Here is a 22,267-nt window from a genome sequence, read left to right as displayed (position 1 = left end):
GTATTTGTATAGCTTTATAGACCCTAAGATTTTCTAGAATACTACCTTAATGAGGATCAGGCTTTATTTTAATTGAGCTGAAGTGAGTATTTTGAAGTAATTGTATTTCAGTATTTTAGTATAATAGCACCCTTAATTTCACAAACAACCCAGTTGTTGTGTTTTCTGCTGAAACTGACTAAATATCCGCCTTTCTTAGCTCTCAGCTAAATTAATCAAAATGCCCATGTATTTTGCCTTTTAGCAAAAAAATGAATTCCATTTTTCATCCATTACACAAAATGAAACCCAATTGTGGGGGAGAGGAGGGAGCAATTTGCTTAAGGCAAAAGTTAATTCTTGCAAACCTGACACAGTCAGGTCTCCTGTTGATTTCAGTGGGAACTTTACCTGGTGAGGGACTGTAAGATTCAGCCTTTCAGCACTTGTGATGAAAGGCTCCAAGTAATGTATTTGGAATTTTTTCCCAATGTTAAACTAATATGAGAAGCTTTTTCATTAATTGTTTCATAAGGTTTTTCCACTGGCTTGCAATGAAGTCAAAATGATATTTCTGATTTTGCAGCATTATATAGTGTTCAGAAGAGTGATGCTTCTGTTAGAATAGTTTAATATGGCTGTTCCTTATCCTGTCATCTTTGTGTATGTATGTGTGGTTTTTTTTTTAACTCCATTTAAATAGTTCTGAAGAAGTAGAGGTGAAGCTGATTTGCCTGTTTCAAAAAAGTCTCTCCAATATTCAGTTTCCAATATTCACAAGACTAAAAGTATTTCCTCCTAATTCCTGGGACATTTTAGCTTTTGAGCTCTGCATAGCAAGACATGCATCTGACTTCAGAGCACACCGATTCACATACAAAAAGCCTTAAACCAGTTTTGCTATGATTGCTAAGTGGAAAGCCAGCAATTAATAACTGGATTACAAAACAATGTATTTTCAAACGGTATTTAAATCTCTACTGTCTGGCTGTATCCTGGTGTGTTGTGATGTGACTAGCTTTTGTTTTTATCACCTGGTTTCCACTTGGTATTGTTGAGGTGGATATATACTTTGTGTAGTGCTACAGCAAGGTGAAGGTTTTTCCTCTGGAGTTAATACTTACCAGCTTTTCATTCACATCATTTATATGTTTCATGGATACTTGACTAATGTCATACTTTTAAAAGCTATAAGCTCTTGAGCAATATGGAAGCTGGTGAATTAAGTGTCTCTTCTTTTTTTCAGAGCAAAGAAAGAATTATGCTCGGGATAGTGCCAGCAGCATATCTGAAACGTCACAGTATCATGTGGAGGTAAAATAAATAAATAAATAATTCTAATTACAAAAATCTCTCGTTATAAAAAAAAAAAAATAGAATAAAATACAAGCTCATGTATATTCATCTTCCAGTGAAGTTCTCCATAATATGCAATGATTTTTCCCCAAAGTTCTGCATATAAATCTGGAGAGAGAGAAATCATCTATAATGTGTCGTGTCACTTTCAAAATAAGATGCATTTAAATGTATATGCAGTCTGGTAGTCATATCACGTTGGGCTGTAGTTGTGTCAGATTCCATAAGCTGAGCAGAGTTAAACTAGTCACTATGGGCATTTATACACATCCCTTTGGGTCCCACAATGTGCTGGAGATCCAACACTTTGGAGTGGACTCGATTAATCGAGTCTACTCCGCAAGCGATCGGAAATGCACTGCATTGCGCTGCACTGTGTGCAGTTGTATAAGCAGCAAAATGTGCATCAGTGCTGAGAAAATGTTGGCAGTGCACTTTTGAATTAAAGCACCTTTGAAGTGTTTTATTTCAAAAGCTCGCCACTGCCATTTTCTCAGCCCTGACACACATTTTGCTGCATATACAACTGCAAGTGTCACAGTACTAGGCGCTTTTCAAAGCACCTGGTGCTGGGGTGCTTGCACATGTAAAAATGCTGCATGTGAAGGGCTCTGCAAAATGCAAGTACATCAGGAAGTGTTGTTCATAATTCAGTAGGTGATGATGCTCTTCTGTTTTTGAACCTGCCTTCCACTAGTGCGGAGGGGTAGAGTTGAGAAAGCATGCACTTTTGGAACCTCATAATGGATGTTGTCTAAAATGGAGGCTTTGGCTCTTCATAACCATACAGGATCCTAGAGCTGTCATCAGGAAAGCAAGGGTGTTAACCCTAAGACCATGACTAGATTCCAGTGTAATTAATTACATTTTGCTTAACTACCTGCTAGTTGGAACTGCAGAATATATTGCTTAATTCCTGTCTTAAACTCTTCTGCAGAGTCTTAAACTCTACTTTTATATTGTTGTCATTTTTCTACGTAACAGGTAGGTCAAATTAAATTATATAGGGAATTAAGTCATAGATGATTCTATATATTATTTTTTAAAGGACTTTATAATCCACTGAACAATAAAGCCATCTAAAATAGAACGCATCATATTATAGCCTTAATTTGACCTGGTAGGGAAAAAAATCATCAGGCAACTAAACATCCTTGTAATAGACTTATAAAGCGTGGTCCTGCAAATGCTACATGTTTACAGTTCCTTATTGTTCAGCTTTAAATTCAGACGCTGTGGAAACTGGTTCATGTGTCATCGTTCTCCAGCCCTGTCTTGCATCTGTTCCTGTAATCCTCAGCTTGCAAGGAAATGCTTAAATGCTTTTGACTGCCTATGTGGTTTTTTTTTTGCCTCATTTAATTTCTAAAATGAGGTGTTGGTACTCTGTTGACATAAATATTAAAATTGTATTTGATGTGAAAAACATTCTAAGGTGAACAGTCAGAATCTAATTGCTAAATTCCATTTTACCTTTAAATTTTTTTAATTCCGTTTCTTTTTCATCTCTGTAATAATGTTATTTGCTCATATGCAGTTGTATCTGCTGTCTTGCTTATTGCTTATACAGTTAAGTATGGCATTATACTGCATTTGCTGGAAGCCCACTTAATTCCTTTTAAAAAAAATCACGTGATTTAAAAGCTAGATCTATACAGGCTTAGCCATAAATACAATTCAGATTGATGAGTAGTTTTGAGCATTTGGATCAGAATGTAAAACTGGTATGTTTATGGCAACCTTGAGTTGTTGATGTTTTTAAGCCACAGAAGGATGATCAGTCCAAGCTCCCATATCAACATATGCATCTCAAAGTTAACAAACATCTCCCAAAGTTGCATCTCAGATTCTGTAGGACGCTGAAGTATGGGGCTATGCCTTCAGTAATAATAGACACATCTTGGAATAAGTTTTTCAGGGCTCTTCTAGGTCTGTCTTCTTCAAGTTCCGCATCATTTTTAAGATTAGAGACGGGGTTAGATTCCATTTTAACATATTATTATTATTATTATTATTATTATTATTATTATTATTAGAATGGCTGGATTCTGGTTTCAAATCCTGCCTCTTCTATCATCTCACTTGCTCAAATTGTTCTATATAGAAGACATCAATAATCCCCCTTCTTTTCAATCTCCCTGGCTAGCTTTTCTTTCCCGCACTTCTGCACTTTCCATAATGGGACACTATGTAAAGACAATGAAAGACTCTTCCCCTCCTCCCCCCCCAAAAGGTCCGGGTTTTCCAGAGGTTCCGAGATATTGCCAGGCAGAATCTTTGCAGTGGCCAGGGCTACTTGCATCACCCCTCTATATAGTCTTTGGAAATTAGATTGGGGAGAGAAAGGTATTTACCGCTGGATCTCAATAATAAATGGCAAACCTCTTTGACTAGACTCGGGACCGAACGGTGCCTGCAGCTGTTTTAGCTGGATGTAGACTTTCTATTTCAAGGACTAAAAGATGTTGTCCAGCCTGTCTAGGAATGTTGGAAGACACTCTCCATTATGTTTTAGAATGTCCTTTATATAATGACATAAGGAGAAAGTATTTATCACCATTCTTGCAGAAATTGACATACTTCTCAAACAGAGAGAAATTAATATGGCTTCTCCGGCAAACAGGTCCATATTTAGTAAACCGTCTTGCAATTTTTGCTTATAAGGCTGAAGCCATCAGAGCTAAACATCCTTTTTTATTGATATGACCAATAAACTTTATTACTATATTTGTTTTTTACTGTGTTAATTGTGGACCTATGCACAACATTTTTATAGATTTATGATCTGATTTATCACCATATTTATACTTGATTATGTTAATTCTTGGAGTAGGAATAACGGTTTTAGAATGGTTGGCCCTAGTTTATTATTTTATTTGCATTTTTGTTTAAATGTATATTATGGTTGTATGTCTGTTTTGTTGTTTTCGGGAGCATGGCTTTCACCCAGATTCCTTAATAAATGGAATTGAAATTGAATTGAATTGATGCTTTTAAGTATCAGAATCATAACTGCAGTGAAGCTGAATGGGGAAATGGCAATAAGATAGCATTTCCTTTTTAACTGGATGATTTAAAATTAAAATGTAGTCCAAGCTGGAAGTGAACAAATACACTTACAGTATTAACATGTATTTTGTGGCTTCTGTGAAACAAGTGAGTGGTCTATCCAGAAAATATTTCTGTCAGAAACAAGTACAGATCATCATTACCCTCAGCGTGCTAGTTGGCAGCTTGAGCAGTGATCTGAGGGCCCTCTTCATCAGGGCTGAGGAAAATTGACAGGGGGTTATAGGGCAGCCTCCCCTGCTGCTAGCTGGGCCCTCATTCTCCAGCACTGCTGGGCTGTCACTTCCTGAAAGCTAAATTAATGTTCCAAAATTTAATCCCAGTTGTGATTCCTGAAAAATGTTAGACTATCCCAGTGTAGTCTGCCTGCTAACAAAATGATAGAGGATGACAACTCATGACTTTGAGTAGTCGGTTGATTTGTTCATGTGATGTTATGGTACATGTCATATTATAAAGAAACTCCATTTTAAATTCATTTCTTGTATTTCTATTTCAAGGCAGCATAAATATTGAGAATACTTTGTCTTGGGAAATGATATGTGCATTTTTTTTTTTTTTTTTTTTTTTTTTTTTTTTTTTTTGCCCCTCATGTCTCAATTGTCAGCACTTGACCACTTTTGTTTTGGACCGAAAAGAGGCTATGATTACGGTAGATGATGGAATAAGAAAGCTAAAATTGCTAGATGCCAAGGGCAAAGTGTGGACTCAAGATATGATTCTTCAAGTGGATGACAAAGCTGTCAGTTTGGTGGATTTAGAATCAAAGGTAAGAGCTGCAAGTGGCAGCCCACTTTTTCTAAGAAGGAAAAGAAAAGATAGCAGCAGTAAAAATGGCATGTGTAAGTTCGGGGATTTTACTTACTGCTTTGTAACTTCAACTCTGTATGTAACCAGAGTAGATTTTTACAGATAAAGAGATGGAATTTTTTTATATGGCATAGTTTTGGGAGACCAAAATGCAGGTTTTTTTTTCTTCATGCAGAATGAACTTGAGAATTTTCCTTTGAACACAATTCAGCATTGCCAAGCCGTGATGAATGCATGCAATTACAATTCCATTCTTGCGTTAGTATGCAAGGAACCAACCCAAAACAAGCCAGATCTTCATCTTTTCCAATGTGATGAAGTTAAGGTAAGGCAAGAAGAGACCCACTTCAGATTATTTTGACTCTTACGATTTTCTGAACTGCTAAGGACAAGAGGAAAAGTCAGAGATATTGCCTCAAAAAAATTGTTTGTTCATTTATTCAATTGACTGTGTTTCAGCTGTAATGCATTTGATACTAATTCTTCATAGTATCATTCCAGTTCTTTGTAGTAATGCATTTATAATTCTAATTCTTTTATGTCTATTTTGCAAGAGTAATGGCATCTTAGTCACTTGAAACCTTAATAAAACAGATATATGCAATTTGCAAAGATTGCAAGATTTAAGATTTAGTTTAGCTTGCAGTCTACTGAGGATCTATTGGGTATGCATGTAGTATGCAACTTATGAGGAAGGAGATATAAGATAATTTAAGAGCAAAGTGAAAATGTTTAGAGCCTGATGAGAAATCCATCTGTTTTTAAATCTGTTTTTCTTCTTATGTGCTGTTTTGTCATTGAGCAATTAAATCTCTTCTACAGGCATGCTAATATAATGCACTGAACACATACTCTGTGTGGAAAATCGAATTGCTTAGCGGTCAGCCAAACTTCTGGTCACCCAAAGGTGCACAAGTTAACAAACTATTCCGAAAATAACCAAGTACTAAGTGACTGCACAGTAACCAGCATTACTGCGCAGTAGTATCCCCACACAGTTTTTTTTCTGATGCTACTGCACAGTAGTGTTGTGTCATGGTTAGTGTCCCCCAACACTACTGTGCAGTAGGGTTTCATGTAGATGCGGCCAGTGAGTAATAGTGTTTTCTGCTCAAAACTAGTAGGGGGTAAGGAAGTAAGGGGACTACTATTCAGTAAAAATAACAGAACTGGAAAAAGAAGACAATTTTTTTGCTTCAAATTAAAGATTTTCTTTCAAAATTTTAGAGTAAAAATACTCCTTGACAATACTACTTTATTTCTAGGTTGTGAGTCTTAATTTCTGCTTATGAAGTTGTATAATTTGTACTGCTGCTTCAAATCCTGATAAATAACTTTTATGGGGGTTTTTTAATGGTTTTTCACAGTAAGTTATAGTCATGCTATTATATCTCTTTTTTACTTTAATCATGTAGTACAGCTTCTTGCAATGAAACGTTTGGAATTGGTCCAGGGATAATGATGTGAAGTCTGCTGGTTAATTCTATGACTAATCACAGAAAATTTTTAATTCTTTGGCACTTTGGGAACCTTGGGGTAATTTCATGTTGTAGTCCTCTAGAAGATTATAATTGGGGATATGAAGCTCAAGTCTCTGCTTGGAATCAGGCAGGTCTTAAACCTAGCTCACCACATCCCAAATAAATATTCTCACACTAGAGTCCAGTAAGCTTAACTCTATAGCTAAGAGTCACTTCCTTCACATACTGGAGACCTAGGTTCAGATTTCTACCCTGAATCAAGCAATCTGTTATTTCTTCTGTCCTAGATGAGTCTCAGTCTTGGATGGGTGTCGAACTCAAATTTTGATTAGAAATTATATCCTGGAATATCCAACTCTGTTTATGTGCACTCAATGTTCAGATAATGGTAAAGCCAATGCATTCCTTCTCCTCTTCATTTTTTTAACTTTGTCTTTGCAGTCTCTTCCTTCAAACAACAAACAAACCTTCCTCCTTTCCCCTTCTACTTATTAATCAATCCAATGCAAATACTATCAATCGAATTCATTTTGTATATAATTTTAAATGCTTGGAAACATAGAAGAATGTCACAAAATCAAAGGAAACACGATGAAATATAAAATCAGTAACTTCTGCTTCTGTCAGATGACTGACATGCTCCCCCACTCAACTACCTATCCACTCCTTACCATAAGTAGTTCTAGGTATCGCTGGGCCTCACATAGTGACCTGGAGACCAGTGAATTTGGGATTTGGCAAATTGAGGCTGAAATTGAATCTTACAGTTGAAGGCACATCCTAAATCTTAAAGGAAACCATGACCTATTTAATGCAAAGACTATTAAATGTATTATGTGTTTCTGGATTTTATTATGAATCCTCCTTTTGGAGGTAGAGTACAGTGCACTGCTAGCTAGGCAGCAGAGGGCAAGAAATGAATCTTTTTGCAAGCCAAGAGAAATTAGGGAGTGTCGCTCAAGATTGACAAATGTTCTCTATCATTAAGAAGTTACGTTTCTGCTCTTTAATGTTGCTGCTATCTATTTAGTAGTGTATAATGCCTTTAACTAACTCACTGAAATGCTTGATAAACTTTAACATATCACGATGAAAAAAATACTGCACAAGAAATCGTTGTTGACTTGAGATAATTACAGCTGTTTAGGAAAGTTTCAGCTCTGAAATACGTGCACATCAAATGATATTCTTTGGGATTGGAACACTGACAGAATGTCAGCACCAAGGCAACAGCATTGTGTTGCTTCCATCTTTAATTGAAATTAGTTCATCCCTAAGGTTTTTTAAGGAAGTAATTCATATAAGTGATCCAAGGATGTAAATATGTTTCAGAAACAAGCTGCAGATTTATTTAATCCTGCCTGTTTATCTTATTTAATGAATCGTGTGTCTTATAGTAAGGTAACATCCACTTCTGTTATTGCAGGCTAGCCTTATTCATGAAGACATTGAAAGTGCAATCAGTGACAGCAAAAGTGGGAAACAAAAGAAGAGACTTGAAACACTCAGGTAAAGTCCAACTTCTTGGGAATATCTGGAACTGTCTAGAAATAGTTATTCAAAATTTTCCTTTCCCTTTCTCTTACCCCACTTCCCACTTCTATTGTTCTTTACTAGTTTGAAATAATCAGGAATAAATCAGGTGCAGCAGCCTGACTTCTTTCTGTCTCTGATTTAGCAACCGGTGGTCAGAATGTCCTCCTTCCTCCTAGGCATCTAGCTCAACTTGAAGATTACCACTACTCCCTCTAGTGGGTGAGGTGGAAAAGACTGGGGGGCAGGGCGGGGAGCAGTGTGTATTGGGTTCAGCCAAAAGTAACACAAGAAAGAGGTAACCCATGGGAGTTAAGAAATAACTGAGATTTTCAAAGGTATAAATGTGATTCGGTGGAAGTTTGGCCTTTGAGTTTTTGAAAACCTCTAGCAAAGATGCTTCCCTTTTCAGAGAAGTTGTCCTCTGTAGATCCCAAAGCACTGTACAAAGATTACTAAGGATAAATTTCACTATTCCACAAACTGGTGGGAGGAGAGAGGAAGTAAATTAACTAGAGAAGTTAATGATCTGGTCAATGGGTGAGCAGTACATATTCGAAGTTTCAATGACATTTATCCTACAAGTGCATAAGCTTAAAGTTAAGTGGATAGATTAGTGCTTGCAGGACGGGGGCTGAAAACTAGCATTTGCAAACAAGTAGAACAAATGAAGAGATAACATAGAAGGACCGGAACACACTGGAAATGGTAGGAAGTTGAAGTAGTGGTATTTTACTTTGAAAAATACAAATCCATGTATCTGAAGAATACATCTGAAATGTGTTGCTGTATTATAAAACCCCAAAACTGTAAGGATGTAAGAGGTTGAAGGTCAAAAGTCCATAACAGATCAGAGCTTGCAATTCACTATGGCATCGTGTTGCACTTAAAAACTGAATTTCTAACCTAGTGCCTTCTGAATTGACACATTTGGTTGATGAAGAATAGCAGAAAGGCTTGCTTCAGCAACTACCAACAAGTTACAAAACTAAATGACAGAAAATACTCTTTCCCAATATAAAATAAGCTATTAGTCCTTATTATTATCTTAGCTGCACTGAGATATTTACCCAATGCAAGCAGGAAGCAGTTCTTGTACAGCCTAAAAACTTGGGTCCTTGAGTTGTTCAATGGGTGGCAGGATGGCTTCTGGTCTGGACTGCACACAACCTGCTGAGAAATCTGCTTAGTTTTTATACTGTTTCTTCAAAGCATTTTTCTTGATGGTTAGCCAATTAGTCTGAACAAAGAAAGGAGGAAAAGGTTGATCATCATATCATAACTGTTATTGCCTGGCTCTTGTTTTTGATTGTCTAGGTGTAAAGACTGTTTCTGCAGCCTCTGTAATTATAGGTCAGTCACAGATGATGGGCCTTGAGTGTCAGACAGGATACTCAGGGGTGTCACCAAACTTGTTTTGGGGTAATTGTTTATCAATGGGGTACATTTGCAGTAGCTCATAACTTCAGACATACACTGAATGGTTCAGACATTTTTAACAAGTGTAGGGTGCTGCACTTGGGCAGTAGTAACTGGCAGCACACTTATAAGATGGGAAACTCCCTTCTTGAGAGCACGGAGGCAGAAAGGGATCTTGGAGTCATCATTGACTCCAAGATGAACATGGGCTGACAAAGGAAGGTCACGGTTGGCAGGGCTAACTGGACCTTATTGTGCATCCACAGGTGCATCTCAAGTAGGGCCAAGGAGGTGATCCTCCCCCTCTACACAATACTGGTCAGGCCACAGCTGGAATACTGTGTCCAGTTCTGGGCACCCCACTTCAAGAGGGATATGGACAACATTGAGAGGGTCCAGAGGAGGGCCACCTGCACGATCTGGGGACAGCAGGGCAGACCCTACAATGAGAGGCTATGGGACCTGAACCTGTTCAGCCTTCACAAGAGAAGGCTGAGGGGGGACCTGGTGACCATCTATAAACTCACTAGGGGGGACCAGAAGGGTTTGGGGGAGACCTTGTTTCCGCTAGCGCCCCCCGGGATAACAAGGAATCACGGCCACAAGTTGTTGGAGAGTAGGTTTAGATTAGACATCCGTAAGAACTACTTCACAGTTAGGGTGGCTAGGACCTGGAACCAACTTCCAAGGGAAGTGGTGCTGGCTCCTACCCTGGGGGTCTTTAAGAAGCGGCTTGATGCCTACCTGACTGGGGTCATTTGAGCCCAGTTTTCCACCTGCCCAGGCAGGGGGTCGGACTTGAAGATCTGCAAGGTCCCTTCCAACCCTACTTCTATGATTCTATGAACATCTTAGAGTGACATTGAGTGTCTGTTTTGAAAAATGTGAGCTATGTCACATGCAGAACATCCTCCCTATATTCAATGCACCTTTTACAGGTGGGTTTTTTTTTTTTTAGATGCATATTTAGTCCCTTGTTTTCTTTAGCTGACAGGTCACTTGAAATGCATATGCAGTTTCCTTGACTTCCTGGCTCAGTCTTTCTTTAAAGGGCTTTTTTAGGTACACATATGTGACACATCAGGACTCTGCCAACAATTTTAACCACTTCTATTATTTTATGGCATGGGTCTGGTATTAGGTACCGTAAGTACTCCACTGTCTCAGTGTCTAATGGGTTGCAAGCCATTAGCTGTGTTTAATTTTCTTGTGGAAGTCTTATTACCACAACTCAGTCTTGCCCCAGCCACTGTCCTGTATTTTTATGCAAGAGGCTGTGCCCAAGCTTTCACAGTTTTCCTATGCAGCACATTGCATCAGTAGGATACAGAGGCCTCCTCTACACTTACAGGTAAAGATGCCATGGGATCTAATGCATGATCCACACAATGGTGCCTCCTGTCATGCCATATGTGCATGGTAGGAGGTGTGGTTGTGGGATCATGCATTAGAGATCATTCTGTCTTATTTCCAGTGCAGGGGGAGCCTGATTCTGGGCTCCCCCTGTACCAGCAAGAAGCCGGCTCCCACAGTTGGGAGCCTCTTCTACTGATGTGACTGTCAGCTGCAAGGACTGTGCACAGCCGGGGCTGAGTCCCAGAGCTGCAGGAGCTCTCAACTCTGGCTGCACGTGGGGTGCTCCCAGGACCAAGAGTCCTGTCAACTGTGGGATTCTCAGCTCTGGCAGCTGTGGGTTGCTGCTGCAATCTAATAGCCCCTGCAGGACATGGAACATCCTGTGGCTAGGAAATTGTAATGGCCAGGAGGTTGTAGCTGCGATCTCCGAGCCATTGCATGGAGCACCCCACAACTGGGAGACTGCAGCAGCTATGTTCTCCAAGCCAGACTGCCTATATGTTCAAATTAAAGATGGATCGAAACCAGCTGTAAAGTTATTACACATTTTCAAGCAATAACTTTAGAGCTGGTTGGACCTTTTTAAAGTGCCATAGTTAATTTTGGACAAGGGTCTTTGGGCAAATCTGATATCTTTTATTAGACCAACTTAAATAGTTGGAAAAAATTTTTTAGCAAACTTTTGGGTTTAAAAACCCTTCGTTGGGCTGAGGAAGTCTGCAGTTGGTGTGTGCTCTTCATGGATGGAATTAATAGTTAATATGTGGGATAGTGAATTTACATTTGTAGCCAGTCTAAATTTATTGTGCAGTTAACAAGGTAATTAATACTAGATATAACTTATGGAGGAGGCCAGAGAAAAATGAGAGAGTTCTCTCTGTAGGTGGTTCAGATTTTGATTATTCTTGAGCTATTTTCATTCAGCCTTGTTATCATGTTTATAAAAACGTATTGACAAATTGGAGGAAATATAGTGAATAACAAAAAAGAATTGGCAGGTGATTTGGGAAGTAACTTCTAGGGAAAAGAAGCAGTGCTTAATTTATCGGCTATAGAGAAACAAAATAAAATATGTATATGAATATTTGAGTGGTGTAAATGAAATGAAATTCAAAAGGGAAAAATTTTAAGGTTATGATTTGACTGCCAAAGTCTATGTTTTATTTTTTGTCCCACCCTGCCCTCCCCGCCTCCCCCCCTATATTTTTGATGGCAGTCTTCCAGGAAAAATTATGAAAGACCCTTTGCTTTTAGTATTTAAAATTGTACTGAGAAAACAGACATGAATTTACAAGATGGATTCAACTAAATGTTAGAAATGTTTTGGGTGTTTTTGGTCTCTGTCTCTAAATTCAGTCATTCTTTTTATCACTTGAGGTTTAAAAAATGGTCAACAACCTGTATGAATTAAGACACTTATCAGTCAATTTGTGATGCTTAAGATCACTCTCCAGTCAAGAGTACTAGACAAAGTAAAGTCTAGATCGAAGTCTACATTTCCTATTAGGCATGAGCACCAAAATGTCGAGCTACCAAGCTTCACTCCTAGACTATTCTCTAGGCTGGTTTAATAGCCCTATAGAACAGGGGTGTCAGACTCATCTGGCCCCACTGGTGGAATGAAGGTAACTAGGCTAGTCTGGTTTGGATTGGGACATGCACTGAAGCCAGTATGCAGGGCTGGATTGGTGGGGCACTGCACGCAGAACGAGCCCTGGGCTAGGGCCAGCATGCGGGTTTGAAACAGCCACATGCACTGTATGCTCTACTGGGCCAGCCCTGCACACTGGCTCCAGTGCTGCCCAATCTGGGCTGGACCTAGAGTCAGCACTCGGGGACAGTCTGGCACAGGCACTGTATGCAACGTGTACCCTGGAGCAAACCCCTGTGCTGCATGTAGCATCCACAGTGCCAGTTCAACCCACAGCCAGACCTACTCTGCATAGCGCATGCATTGGGCTGGGTTGGTCTGAGATGCACAGTTCTGATCATAGGGTTCTACGGACAATATGTTTGACACCCTGTTATAGAAGCATTATCATCCCTGTTAAGTTCTCTATGTATGACAAAAGAACAGGGTTTGTTTTTTGGTTTATTTGTGCACGAAACATATCTGCTATGAGTTCAACAGTGCCTAGTGCTCCTACAGAGGCTTCACAACAAGTCCTCTCCCGAATACATTCACCTAATTTTTTTATATGTACTGCTGGCTCATTGTGGCTCACAAAGAGCCGTGTGTGATGCATACAAGTCTTTACTGTACAGTTCACTTGTCTTTTCCAATAATAATGCTTTAGAAAAGAGAGAATTTTTGCTTCAAGCTTCATTTCTTTTTTCTCTCCTATTTTCCCTAGGATGATTTCCAAAGCTGACAGTGCTATTCCTCCGCCCCCAAGAGCTCCTGCTCCTGTTCCCCCAGGTACTGTTACTCAGGTGGATGTTAGAAGTCGAGTGGCAGCCTGGTCAGCTTGGGCAGCTGAACAAGGAGACTGTGAGTATTTCTGAGAATTAACTGTATTGGGAGATGAGTGATAGTCAGTGTTCTGGGCAATGTATTTCTATAATGCCAGCTAAGAAGAATAACTGAGAAGTAGCATTTTAATAGAGTTTAAACGATGAAGCTAGAGGTAGGAAAGATTCATGAGGGTCATGTTCTCCATCCCCAAAAAAGACAGGGAAGTGTTATTTCCTCCAGCATATTTCCTTCTGGTTTGTTCAGTTTAGGTTTTATGCCCTAGGTCATCACCACTTCACTGGAGAGACAATTCTATGTTCTAAAAGCTTTGACTGTCAGAACTAGAGTAGAGAGATTCACCTTAGCTTTTCATTTTCTGATTTTTCTTTTCATGGCTCTGTTCCGTTAGTACTGATATGTCCCTGTTGTTTATTAAAATTAACTGACTCTGGTTCCTACAGAGTCTTACCTAATGTACTTTGTACTTAATAGCGAGCATGACTGCTTCAATGATGCTGTGCTTAGTAACAGGAGATGGGTAAAAGCAGACCATTCCAGGGTAAAATTCTGATGACAGGGACCTGTCACTTTTATTTCTCAGATGAGTGCTTTGGATCAAAGCTGAGTGAGGTTTTGGACTCTGCACCTACTAGTTTTGGAGTAAACTATAGGTCTAAATTAATTGGTCATTTTCGTAAGTCTGGAAGAAACCATGGATATAGTACTGTGAAAAAAATTAATGCTAATGGTTTTTATATCCTCTGTTTAGGGCTTCTGATTTTTTATCTGGAATTGGAAATCTGATTTCTGTAAGACGAAAATTTGAAAGGATTGCTAATTAGATGTGTTACTTCCAACTTTCAGTAGAAGGCAATCCATTAAAAGAATAATTTTAGCCAAATTGAGTCTTACTGTAATGGGTTCTCATTAAAATTAAAAATAAAAAGCTATTGTTCCTGAGCTTTTTTGGGTTACATTTGCCGGTTATCAGACTGAAATATTATTTATGAAAGTGCATGACTATGCAGAATGAAACAGCTTAAATGACCCCAGAAAACAACAATGGTCAGAACACTTTCATACCATCATGCAGCATTAAAAGTATCTTGAGCAAAGACTGATTTGTCCTTATGTTTGACTCTGTTTAAAGGTTTTGTTGGTAAAGTGGGCTGTTACTGAATTGAGCCCCTGTCAGTTACAGACTCCTTTCCTATTTACATGGATACTGTGGAAAATGTACTGATAGAAGCGGCCACTGTTAAGAGGAGAAAAATGCGTCTGTGTCTAAATGTAACTTTAATATAGAACATACAGTGATTCCACAGAGCATTAAGATTAGCTGTTTTCCAAAAATTGCTGGCTGTATCTGCCCCTCCCTCCTTGTGCAATCTTGTCACATCCTATTGCTTCCTCTCCTTTTTGTGAACAGTGCCACACTCTTTTACTTTTTTGCCAGCTTTACTTGCTATGTCCTTTTTTTCACATTTCCCCTTTCATATAGAATGTCTGCTTTGAATTTGTCTTTTAACCCAAAACTTTTCCTCTTCCTTCTTCAAAACCTGCCTCATCTAGAGACACTGTGGGGATACTGATGATGACTACAAATGGGGGAAATCAGTACTTCATCCACTTATACTTATTTAATTGTATACCCTCCTCTGCTATCTTCCATTACCTGATTTAGGCCTTGATTGTTGCAAGTGTTTGAACATGCTTACCTTAATTCATATGAATAGTTTATTGACTTCTGTGAGGACTACACACTAGCGTAAGTCTAATGTGCAAGCAAGGGCAAGATCAAGGCATGAAAACTTAAAGTTCTTCAGGCCAGAGACTATTTTGCACTTTATTTTTATCATTGTTGTTGTTTGTATTACCATCGCCATGCACCAGAACCATATTGTATCAGGCATTGTACAAGAAGATGGTCCCTGCCCCGGAAAGTTTATGCTCATCAGGGAACAACACCTAGTTATAGACAGATGGAGGATCACCAGTAAACAAAGAATCACTGTTGATCAATATAACAGGCAGTGGTCTTAGACCACCAGCAGCTTTGCTGTTGTCCAGGTTTTCTTTGTAGCAAAAGAGAGCTTTAAGAGGAGCAATTTTAAGCCTGATAAAGAGTTAGATTTGTGTGGTGATGACACAGAGTGCACCTCCCAAGTGAGTGGAGGAGCCAAAGAGGAAAACAACATTCATTCTTGAAAATCTAACAAGGCACACTGGTGTTTAGTATCGTGGGCTGTTCAAGGGCAGGAGCAGTCGTCTTGATGAAGAATGAAGGATGGCAGGTATTGATAAGCTGTTAAAAGGGTATAAATTTAAAGTCTGACATTTGCAATAAAGAGGGGGTGGAGATCTGCAGAGAAATAGCAAGATACTTGGCTGCTGGACAGGAAAGCTGTTTTTGCGTTCTGTTTCTCCTATGGGAGGGGCAAAAGGATATCACTTATTTCCTGCCTCAGGGCTTGTAATCTTTCTTTGTTTCATTTTTGTACAGCACCTAAAACAATAGGGTCCAGTTCCATGACCAGGGCTCTGAGGTGGAATGGAGGTGGTTAGTAATAATTATTTCACAGTCACTGTATGCAAGGAGTAGCCACTAGTACAGCTCCTACACAAAATGATCCCTTGCTATTCTGTTTAAGAGCAATATTTTAAGTGATTTTTCTCTTGGTATACAGTGCAAGCAAAAATAACGCCCTGGCCCCTGGATATTTAACCATGTAGGTATTGGATTTAAAAACTTTACATGCATCATGCATATATTTGCATTTTCTAGAAATAAGTTTCATCTTTCTCCATGCTATTTCTGAACTGCAAAGATCCTGCTCCCGCTGTCCCTCCCCTCATCTTATTGAGACATATATTCAAGTGCAGTACTATAATTCCAGATCATGTTTTAAAATGCTATTGAAATACTACTTCTGGGGAAACAGTAGTACATTTATTTCTCTTTCACTTTCAGGAATGCCCCTCCTTTTAGTTGCAAAGCTAACTACACTGCACACAAGTTATGGTCACCTTGCATATCACTGGTGAAAATGATTTACTTTGTTTTCTCACATATGGCACACTCCATATTATAATGTCTTTTTTGAACAACAGCTTGAAGAAGAAAATTCTTATAATGTATTATGGGTAAATGACCAAGTAGCAGCAACTAGGGAATAAAGCTTGTTCCTGAGCTTGCTGCTAGTACTGCACTGTGGATGGGGCCTGTGCACTGACCCTATATACTGACGCAATCCAGTGCACCAGGTCTGTGGCTGTGTTCTCGATCTAGGGCTATGCACCTGGTCCAGGTGCGGACTGACCTTGTGCACTGGCTGAATCCAGCATGGGAGGCCATGTTATCCAGCTAAGGAGCTCCCATGAACCCATAATTTGGCAGCAGGGTGGTGGGGATGAGGGTTATGTTAATTGCTGTAGGTTCCAGAGCCGTGCTGCTGCTTCTTCCCCTCTGCCAAATTTCCAGATCTTTAAGGATCTGTTTCTTCGTATAATGCACATATAAATTTCCCCTGGCTGCTTTTGGGGAAAAAGGTGTGTGCTTTATGTGAGAAAATATGGTATGTCGTGAAATTGAAGTTACTTACAGTCATTTACACTACATAAAAGAATCTTGCTATGTTTTAAAGTTAAGCGCTTAAGTATTTAGGTAGTAATAAAATTAAGTCATAATTAGAATATCCTTTTCTTTTCTTTTTTTTGGCCTCATTTTGGACAGTTGTACATTGTATCCCACGTTTGAACACTGGCAAATGAGGCATGAATAATGTTAGTCTTCCCTCTACTTCTAGCACCATGATTTCCGTGTAGGGTTAGGAGAGAGCAAACTTTAGTTTTTAGTTCCTGATGTACTCTGCATTATGTGTGTTTTTCTCTTTCTCTTTCTGCATAGATGAAAAACCCAGACAGTTCCCTGAACATGAAGAAACAGCTGAGATGATGGCAGCCAGGATTGACAGAGATGTTGTAAGTGAGAAAATACATGCAGTATCGATCAGTCTTCTAGATCAGTGGTTCTCAATATTTTTTTGTACCAGGACCCATTTGTAAACATCAATGGCCAGTCCTGACCCAGTGCCTCCGCCCCCAGGTCTCATCCCCCAGTGTGTGGGGCAGGGGGAATGTGTTTGGGGTATGGGGGGTCCCAAGTAGCCCCTTGCAGGCTGGAACTTTGCCAGTCTGCAAGGGAAAAGCCATGGTTTCCCACATTTTTCTCCTTTAAAGAAGAATCCATTTTTAAAGTTTGTTGATCCATATTTAAAGTTTGTTCATGACCCTTTCATATAGTCTTGCGACCCACTTTTGGGTCACAACCCACAGGTTAAGAAACACTGTTCTAAATTGTTGCTTCATGAACAGAAAGAGACCTTTTTCCATAAATGAACTTCATTTCAGACGGAAAAATTTCCAAACATGCCAGATTGTACTACCATAGATTTTCAAGGAGCTGAAATGAGATCTGAGATGAGATAACTAAAATCAGATTCAGTTCTGGAAAGCTAGAAACTTAGATATGAGAAACAAATGCACTTAAGCTTTGCTTCAAGAAGGTGCTGAAGAGTATGCTTACATCCCCTTAAACTTTATGGGGCTTAAATCTGTTTAAAGTGCAGCAGAACTGAGTTGGACCTAATCATGTACTTAAGTATGTTCTTGAATTACCTCACATACCTGTGCTCTACTTAGCCTGTTCTTCCCTTCCACTTTATGCATAAGAGTTACATATGCATAAAGTATGTAACTCTTATATTTACTTGAAAAAAGAAAAGTTTTTTTCCACAATCAGCCTGGGAGGTAAAAGCCCCTCATCTTATATTTGCATACCAGCAAACCCCCTCATTAAATATGTTGCCTGTTATTAAACTGCTGCTAGAAGGAGCATGTGCTCAGTCATAGAAACCAGCTAGGAACTTGATTGTGTGTAGCTTATGCTGAGCATGCCCATATTACACCTGTCCTGTATTAGGTAAATACACTGATAGGAACCTTTTTGGTCCTTAGAAAAAAGCAGGCAAGTGTTCCTTTCACAGGGAAATAGCTCTGGGCCTGGAGGTACTGGCAATACCAGGCTGGCACCAGGAGAGCCAGAGCCAGCCCTGACACCCTTCCCTTGGTGACAAAAGTGCTACATTTGATCATACCCAAAAACACTGAAATGTTGATGGGGCACTTTTTAGGAAAAATGTTTGTCCCAGGTCAAATTAGCCAGATCAGGTCCAAATCCATTTGACTAATTCGGAAACCATGTGTGGCACTGCTACTAGCAAATATCCTCCACCCTAGCATGGGGCTTCAGATGCTTCCAAATCATTTGGAAAGCATCCTACATTCAGGCCCAAGCCTGGAGACTTAGGATTTGGGTGCCCCTGAGTTTTGCTTGCTCTCAGCAGTATGGCCATAAGAGCAAGCTAGGGAGGAATCTCCCATTTCCATAAAGTTGGTATGTAGCTGAGATCCTCTTGCTAGAAACTGGCCAGCGAGAAGCTAAGCATGAGGCTCTTGTAGGGAGTCCTGTCTATAAGCAGACAAAGGTGCACCGTGCACTACACAGTGCCATTTTAATTGCATTACCTTCCCCTACCACCATCATGGTCATGGTATTTCCCCTGCCAAGTAATTATGGGGTATCCTTTACAAGGACAGGTCTGTGCAGTCTATCTGGATAAGACACAGTGCTCATTGTGCCCAGCCCCCCTGAGCATTGACTCTTTTTCAAGTCATGGTGAACCACTATATCAAATACATTTCAACTTCCTCTTCATTCCCACAGTTCAGCAATGCCTTTCTTTCCCATTTCCAATTATTCCTGTTTCCCCACCAGCCTTAAATGTCTGGCAAACATCACCAAGCTCCTGTCTCTCAGCCTGTCGCATATGATTCATATGGCCCTTCCATCTTGAGGTGGAAATGGACCAGGCAGCCCTGGCCCTCATCTGCATATAAATTTTTGGAGGGTCTCGGGACTTGTGACGAGAACACCTGGTTCCCGTCATTGGGGGGGTGGGGATTAGCACATGGATCCTTTGTTGAATACACACACATACAGAGCAGTGTTGAGATGTGGGATCACCATGGCATGAAATATTATGGGCTCTGCTGGGGTCCAGCCCAGTGAACTATACTGTAAGTCATGAGACTTTTGGCTTTGGACTAATATCATGCATGGTTTGTATTATGTATATGTAGGTACAAGAATGCTACTCAAAAGCTTGTTTATGGAATACCTATGCTAAAAACTGCAGCAGTTTTCAACGAGTTAAAATCCATCAATGCTGGACCAACTAAGTCTATGGGTACCTATAGTAATTTGCACTCTGTGGGAATGTTTATTTCAAAGTCAGTGGTTTTCCTGGTCCTTTGCATTCCAGATTTTCAAAGGGTAGGGAAGTGGTGGATTGGGGGAAAAGAGGGAACTGTTGCCCTCCCCTCTGTCCCTTTCTCCCCTCTTACTGTCACGTACAGCTCACTACCATGTTGTGCTCAGAGAGGGAACAGCCTATGCAGGGCTTAATAGTAAAATGGGGCAGGAAGACTGCAGGGGGAAGATGTTGAGGGGGGGGGGTAGCAGAGGGCAAGCCACCTGACCCCCACCCCCTATTTTCCCTGCTGTAGCAGTCAGAGGGGGACGAATTCAAAACAGCCCTCTGATAATTAAATTCTACACCTGAAAAATTATAACAAATGTATATATCTTCCTTATATAGAATCTAATTACTGGGGGATTTTCATATATTCAATGTCATCTTATAGTCAAGTACATATGGTATTTAAGTTGGTCAAGGAATCTTCCATATATAGCAAAATGAAGTATGCTATTTAGTAAAATAGCAGTTTTAGTATATTACATCAAAGTGAATATTAAGGTATGCCATGTAAGAAAATGGCTCAATTGTAGATCCCTGGTTAGACTAGATGGTCTTTTTGAACCCCCTTCCAGCCCTACTTCTCTATGAGTAGCATAGAAAAAATTATGCTTTAACAACATTTTTTTCATGTACTCTGTGGGAAAATACATTATGTGAATTAGAGCTAATGGAAGCCAAAATGTAATACTTGCCTAGAACAGCTTTTAATGATCGTGACTTTTTCAAATGGATATTTAAACTTTAGAAATAAACAAATGTCAGTTTTATAAATGTCAGACTTAAAATGAACCTAAATATACAGAACTTTTTGCAACTGATGGTGAATGTAGGAAACTACAAATTTACTGATTTTTGTTTTAATGACTAACAGTGCTATTTAAGATAGGGAGAGTGATTGTTTTCTTACTTTTCTATAGCAAATACTGAACCATATTTTGGATGACATTGAATATTTTGTTACTAAACTTCAAAAAGCTGCTGAGGCATTTTCTGAGCTTTCAAAGAGAAAGAAAACCAAAAAAAATAAAAAGAAAGGACCTGGAGGTAAGAACTACTCCCCCTTCCATACCCCTAGAGTTTATTATGATTATGATTTTTGCCCCGTCTAAAACCATGTATGTAGGAAATGTGTGTGTAGGGAGGAGTTTCTTGCGGCGGGGGGTCTTATTTACATTTTTATGGTTGTAATTTCAGTTTCATTAAACAAATTATTTTATTTTCCTTTAGGTCTGGATATACAGTAAGAATAAAAACTTGTTCTAGTCTTGCAGCCCTTACTCATGTAAGCAAATCCCCTTGAAGTCCCATTCTTCAAGTCAATGTGGAATACTGATGCGAGTAAAGGCTTCAGACTAGAACCCGTAGCAATAACTGTAAGTGTGCTGGATTACTCTAACCAATGCATTTTTCATTTTGTTCACTAGAGGGGGTTCTCACTCTCCGTGCAAAACCGCCACCTCCAGATGAATTTGTTGATTGTTTTCAGAAATTCAAGCATGGCTTTAACCTTCTTGTAAGTACTTGCCACCAGCTACAGCTCCATAGGGTAGGCAGGAACAGCATTTCCTAGCTTCTCTGAATTTTCTTAGCTTCTCAGACAGTGTTATTTTTCTTTCTCAGCTGCCTCAAATTTGACTGAGGGCACCTTGTCACGTCAGTTTTGCCCCTAGCACCACAAACCACCACCCATCCCTAGTTGCTAGAATGTTTTTGTTGTTGTTTGGGGCAGGGGTTAATATGAAACAAGGAACAGATGGGTAGCAAGCCTGCTGTAGCATCTTTGCTAGAGCATTTGTCTTCTGGGGTGTGTCAGCATGGTCGGGCATGAAAAATTCCCTTGCCTCCTCTCATTCTGACTCCATCTGTGAAAAATGCTTTAAAAATGTACTGTAGCCTCTATTAAAATGGCATTGGTCATGCACCAACAAGTATGCTGAAGACTCAGAGTGATGCTGAGTTCACCTGGGCCAGATTGCATTTCTTGAACCATTTGTACACAGAGCAGGAACAAGTTCCAATCCAGTCAAGTTGACTTAAACAGATTTGGAAGTAATTGAGCTGGTCCTTGGGTGATCTGGGCTCCAAAGTCCCTATCTACAGAGGAGCCAAGAATGACCCAAGTGGCATTTGGCTCCTTTCATCTGTGTCCAAAATTGCAATGCCAATCTATAGATCCTAGAGCAGCAAAGATTTGACTGGGCTGTCTCCTGACTGGTGGATGATGTGTGTGGATTTTTTATTAAAAAAAAAAAAAAATACAGAAAAAGGATGTTTCAAGAGTTTTACTAGCACAAGTAGAATTTTAATTGTAAAATGATTTCCTGAGAGGTTTGTTAGGGAAAAGCTCAGCTCACTCTTGCATGTGTGCCAGTCTCACTATTAATACTCTCTATTTAGTATTTCAGTTGTGCCTGTCAGATTCTGTACTC

General features: G+C 39.5%; 1 protein-coding gene across 7 annotated transcripts in view; it reads left to right on the top strand.

Moving 5' to 3' along the window:
• The window catches only part of EPS8 (epidermal growth factor receptor pathway substrate 8), a 195,370-nt gene that overhangs the window by 130,136 nt on the left and 42,967 nt on the right, over nt 1–22,267 (top strand). For all 7 annotated transcript variants that reach the window (XM_059726544.1, XM_059726541.1, XM_059726542.1 and 4 more), the window contains 8 exons: nt 1,226–1,293; nt 5,012–5,173; nt 5,390–5,539; nt 8,122–8,204; nt 13,358–13,494; nt 17,366–17,439; nt 20,756–20,882; nt 21,263–21,351. In XM_059726544.1, coding sequence (XP_059582527.1) covers nt 1,226–1,293; nt 5,012–5,173; nt 5,390–5,539; nt 8,122–8,204; nt 13,358–13,494; nt 17,366–17,439; nt 20,756–20,882; nt 21,263–21,351 — 890 coding nt within the window. The remainder of the gene's footprint in view (nt 1–1,225; nt 1,294–5,011; nt 5,174–5,389; nt 5,540–8,121; nt 8,205–13,357; nt 13,495–17,365; nt 17,440–20,755; nt 20,883–21,262; nt 21,352–22,267) is intronic.

This window comes from Alligator mississippiensis, chromosome 4 (genome assembly GCF_030867095.1).
Source record: "Alligator mississippiensis isolate rAllMis1 chromosome 4, rAllMis1, whole genome shotgun sequence".
NCBI lineage: Eukaryota > Metazoa > Chordata > Crocodylia > Alligatoridae > Alligator > Alligator mississippiensis.
This window is presented reverse-complemented; position numbering and strand designations above follow the sequence as displayed.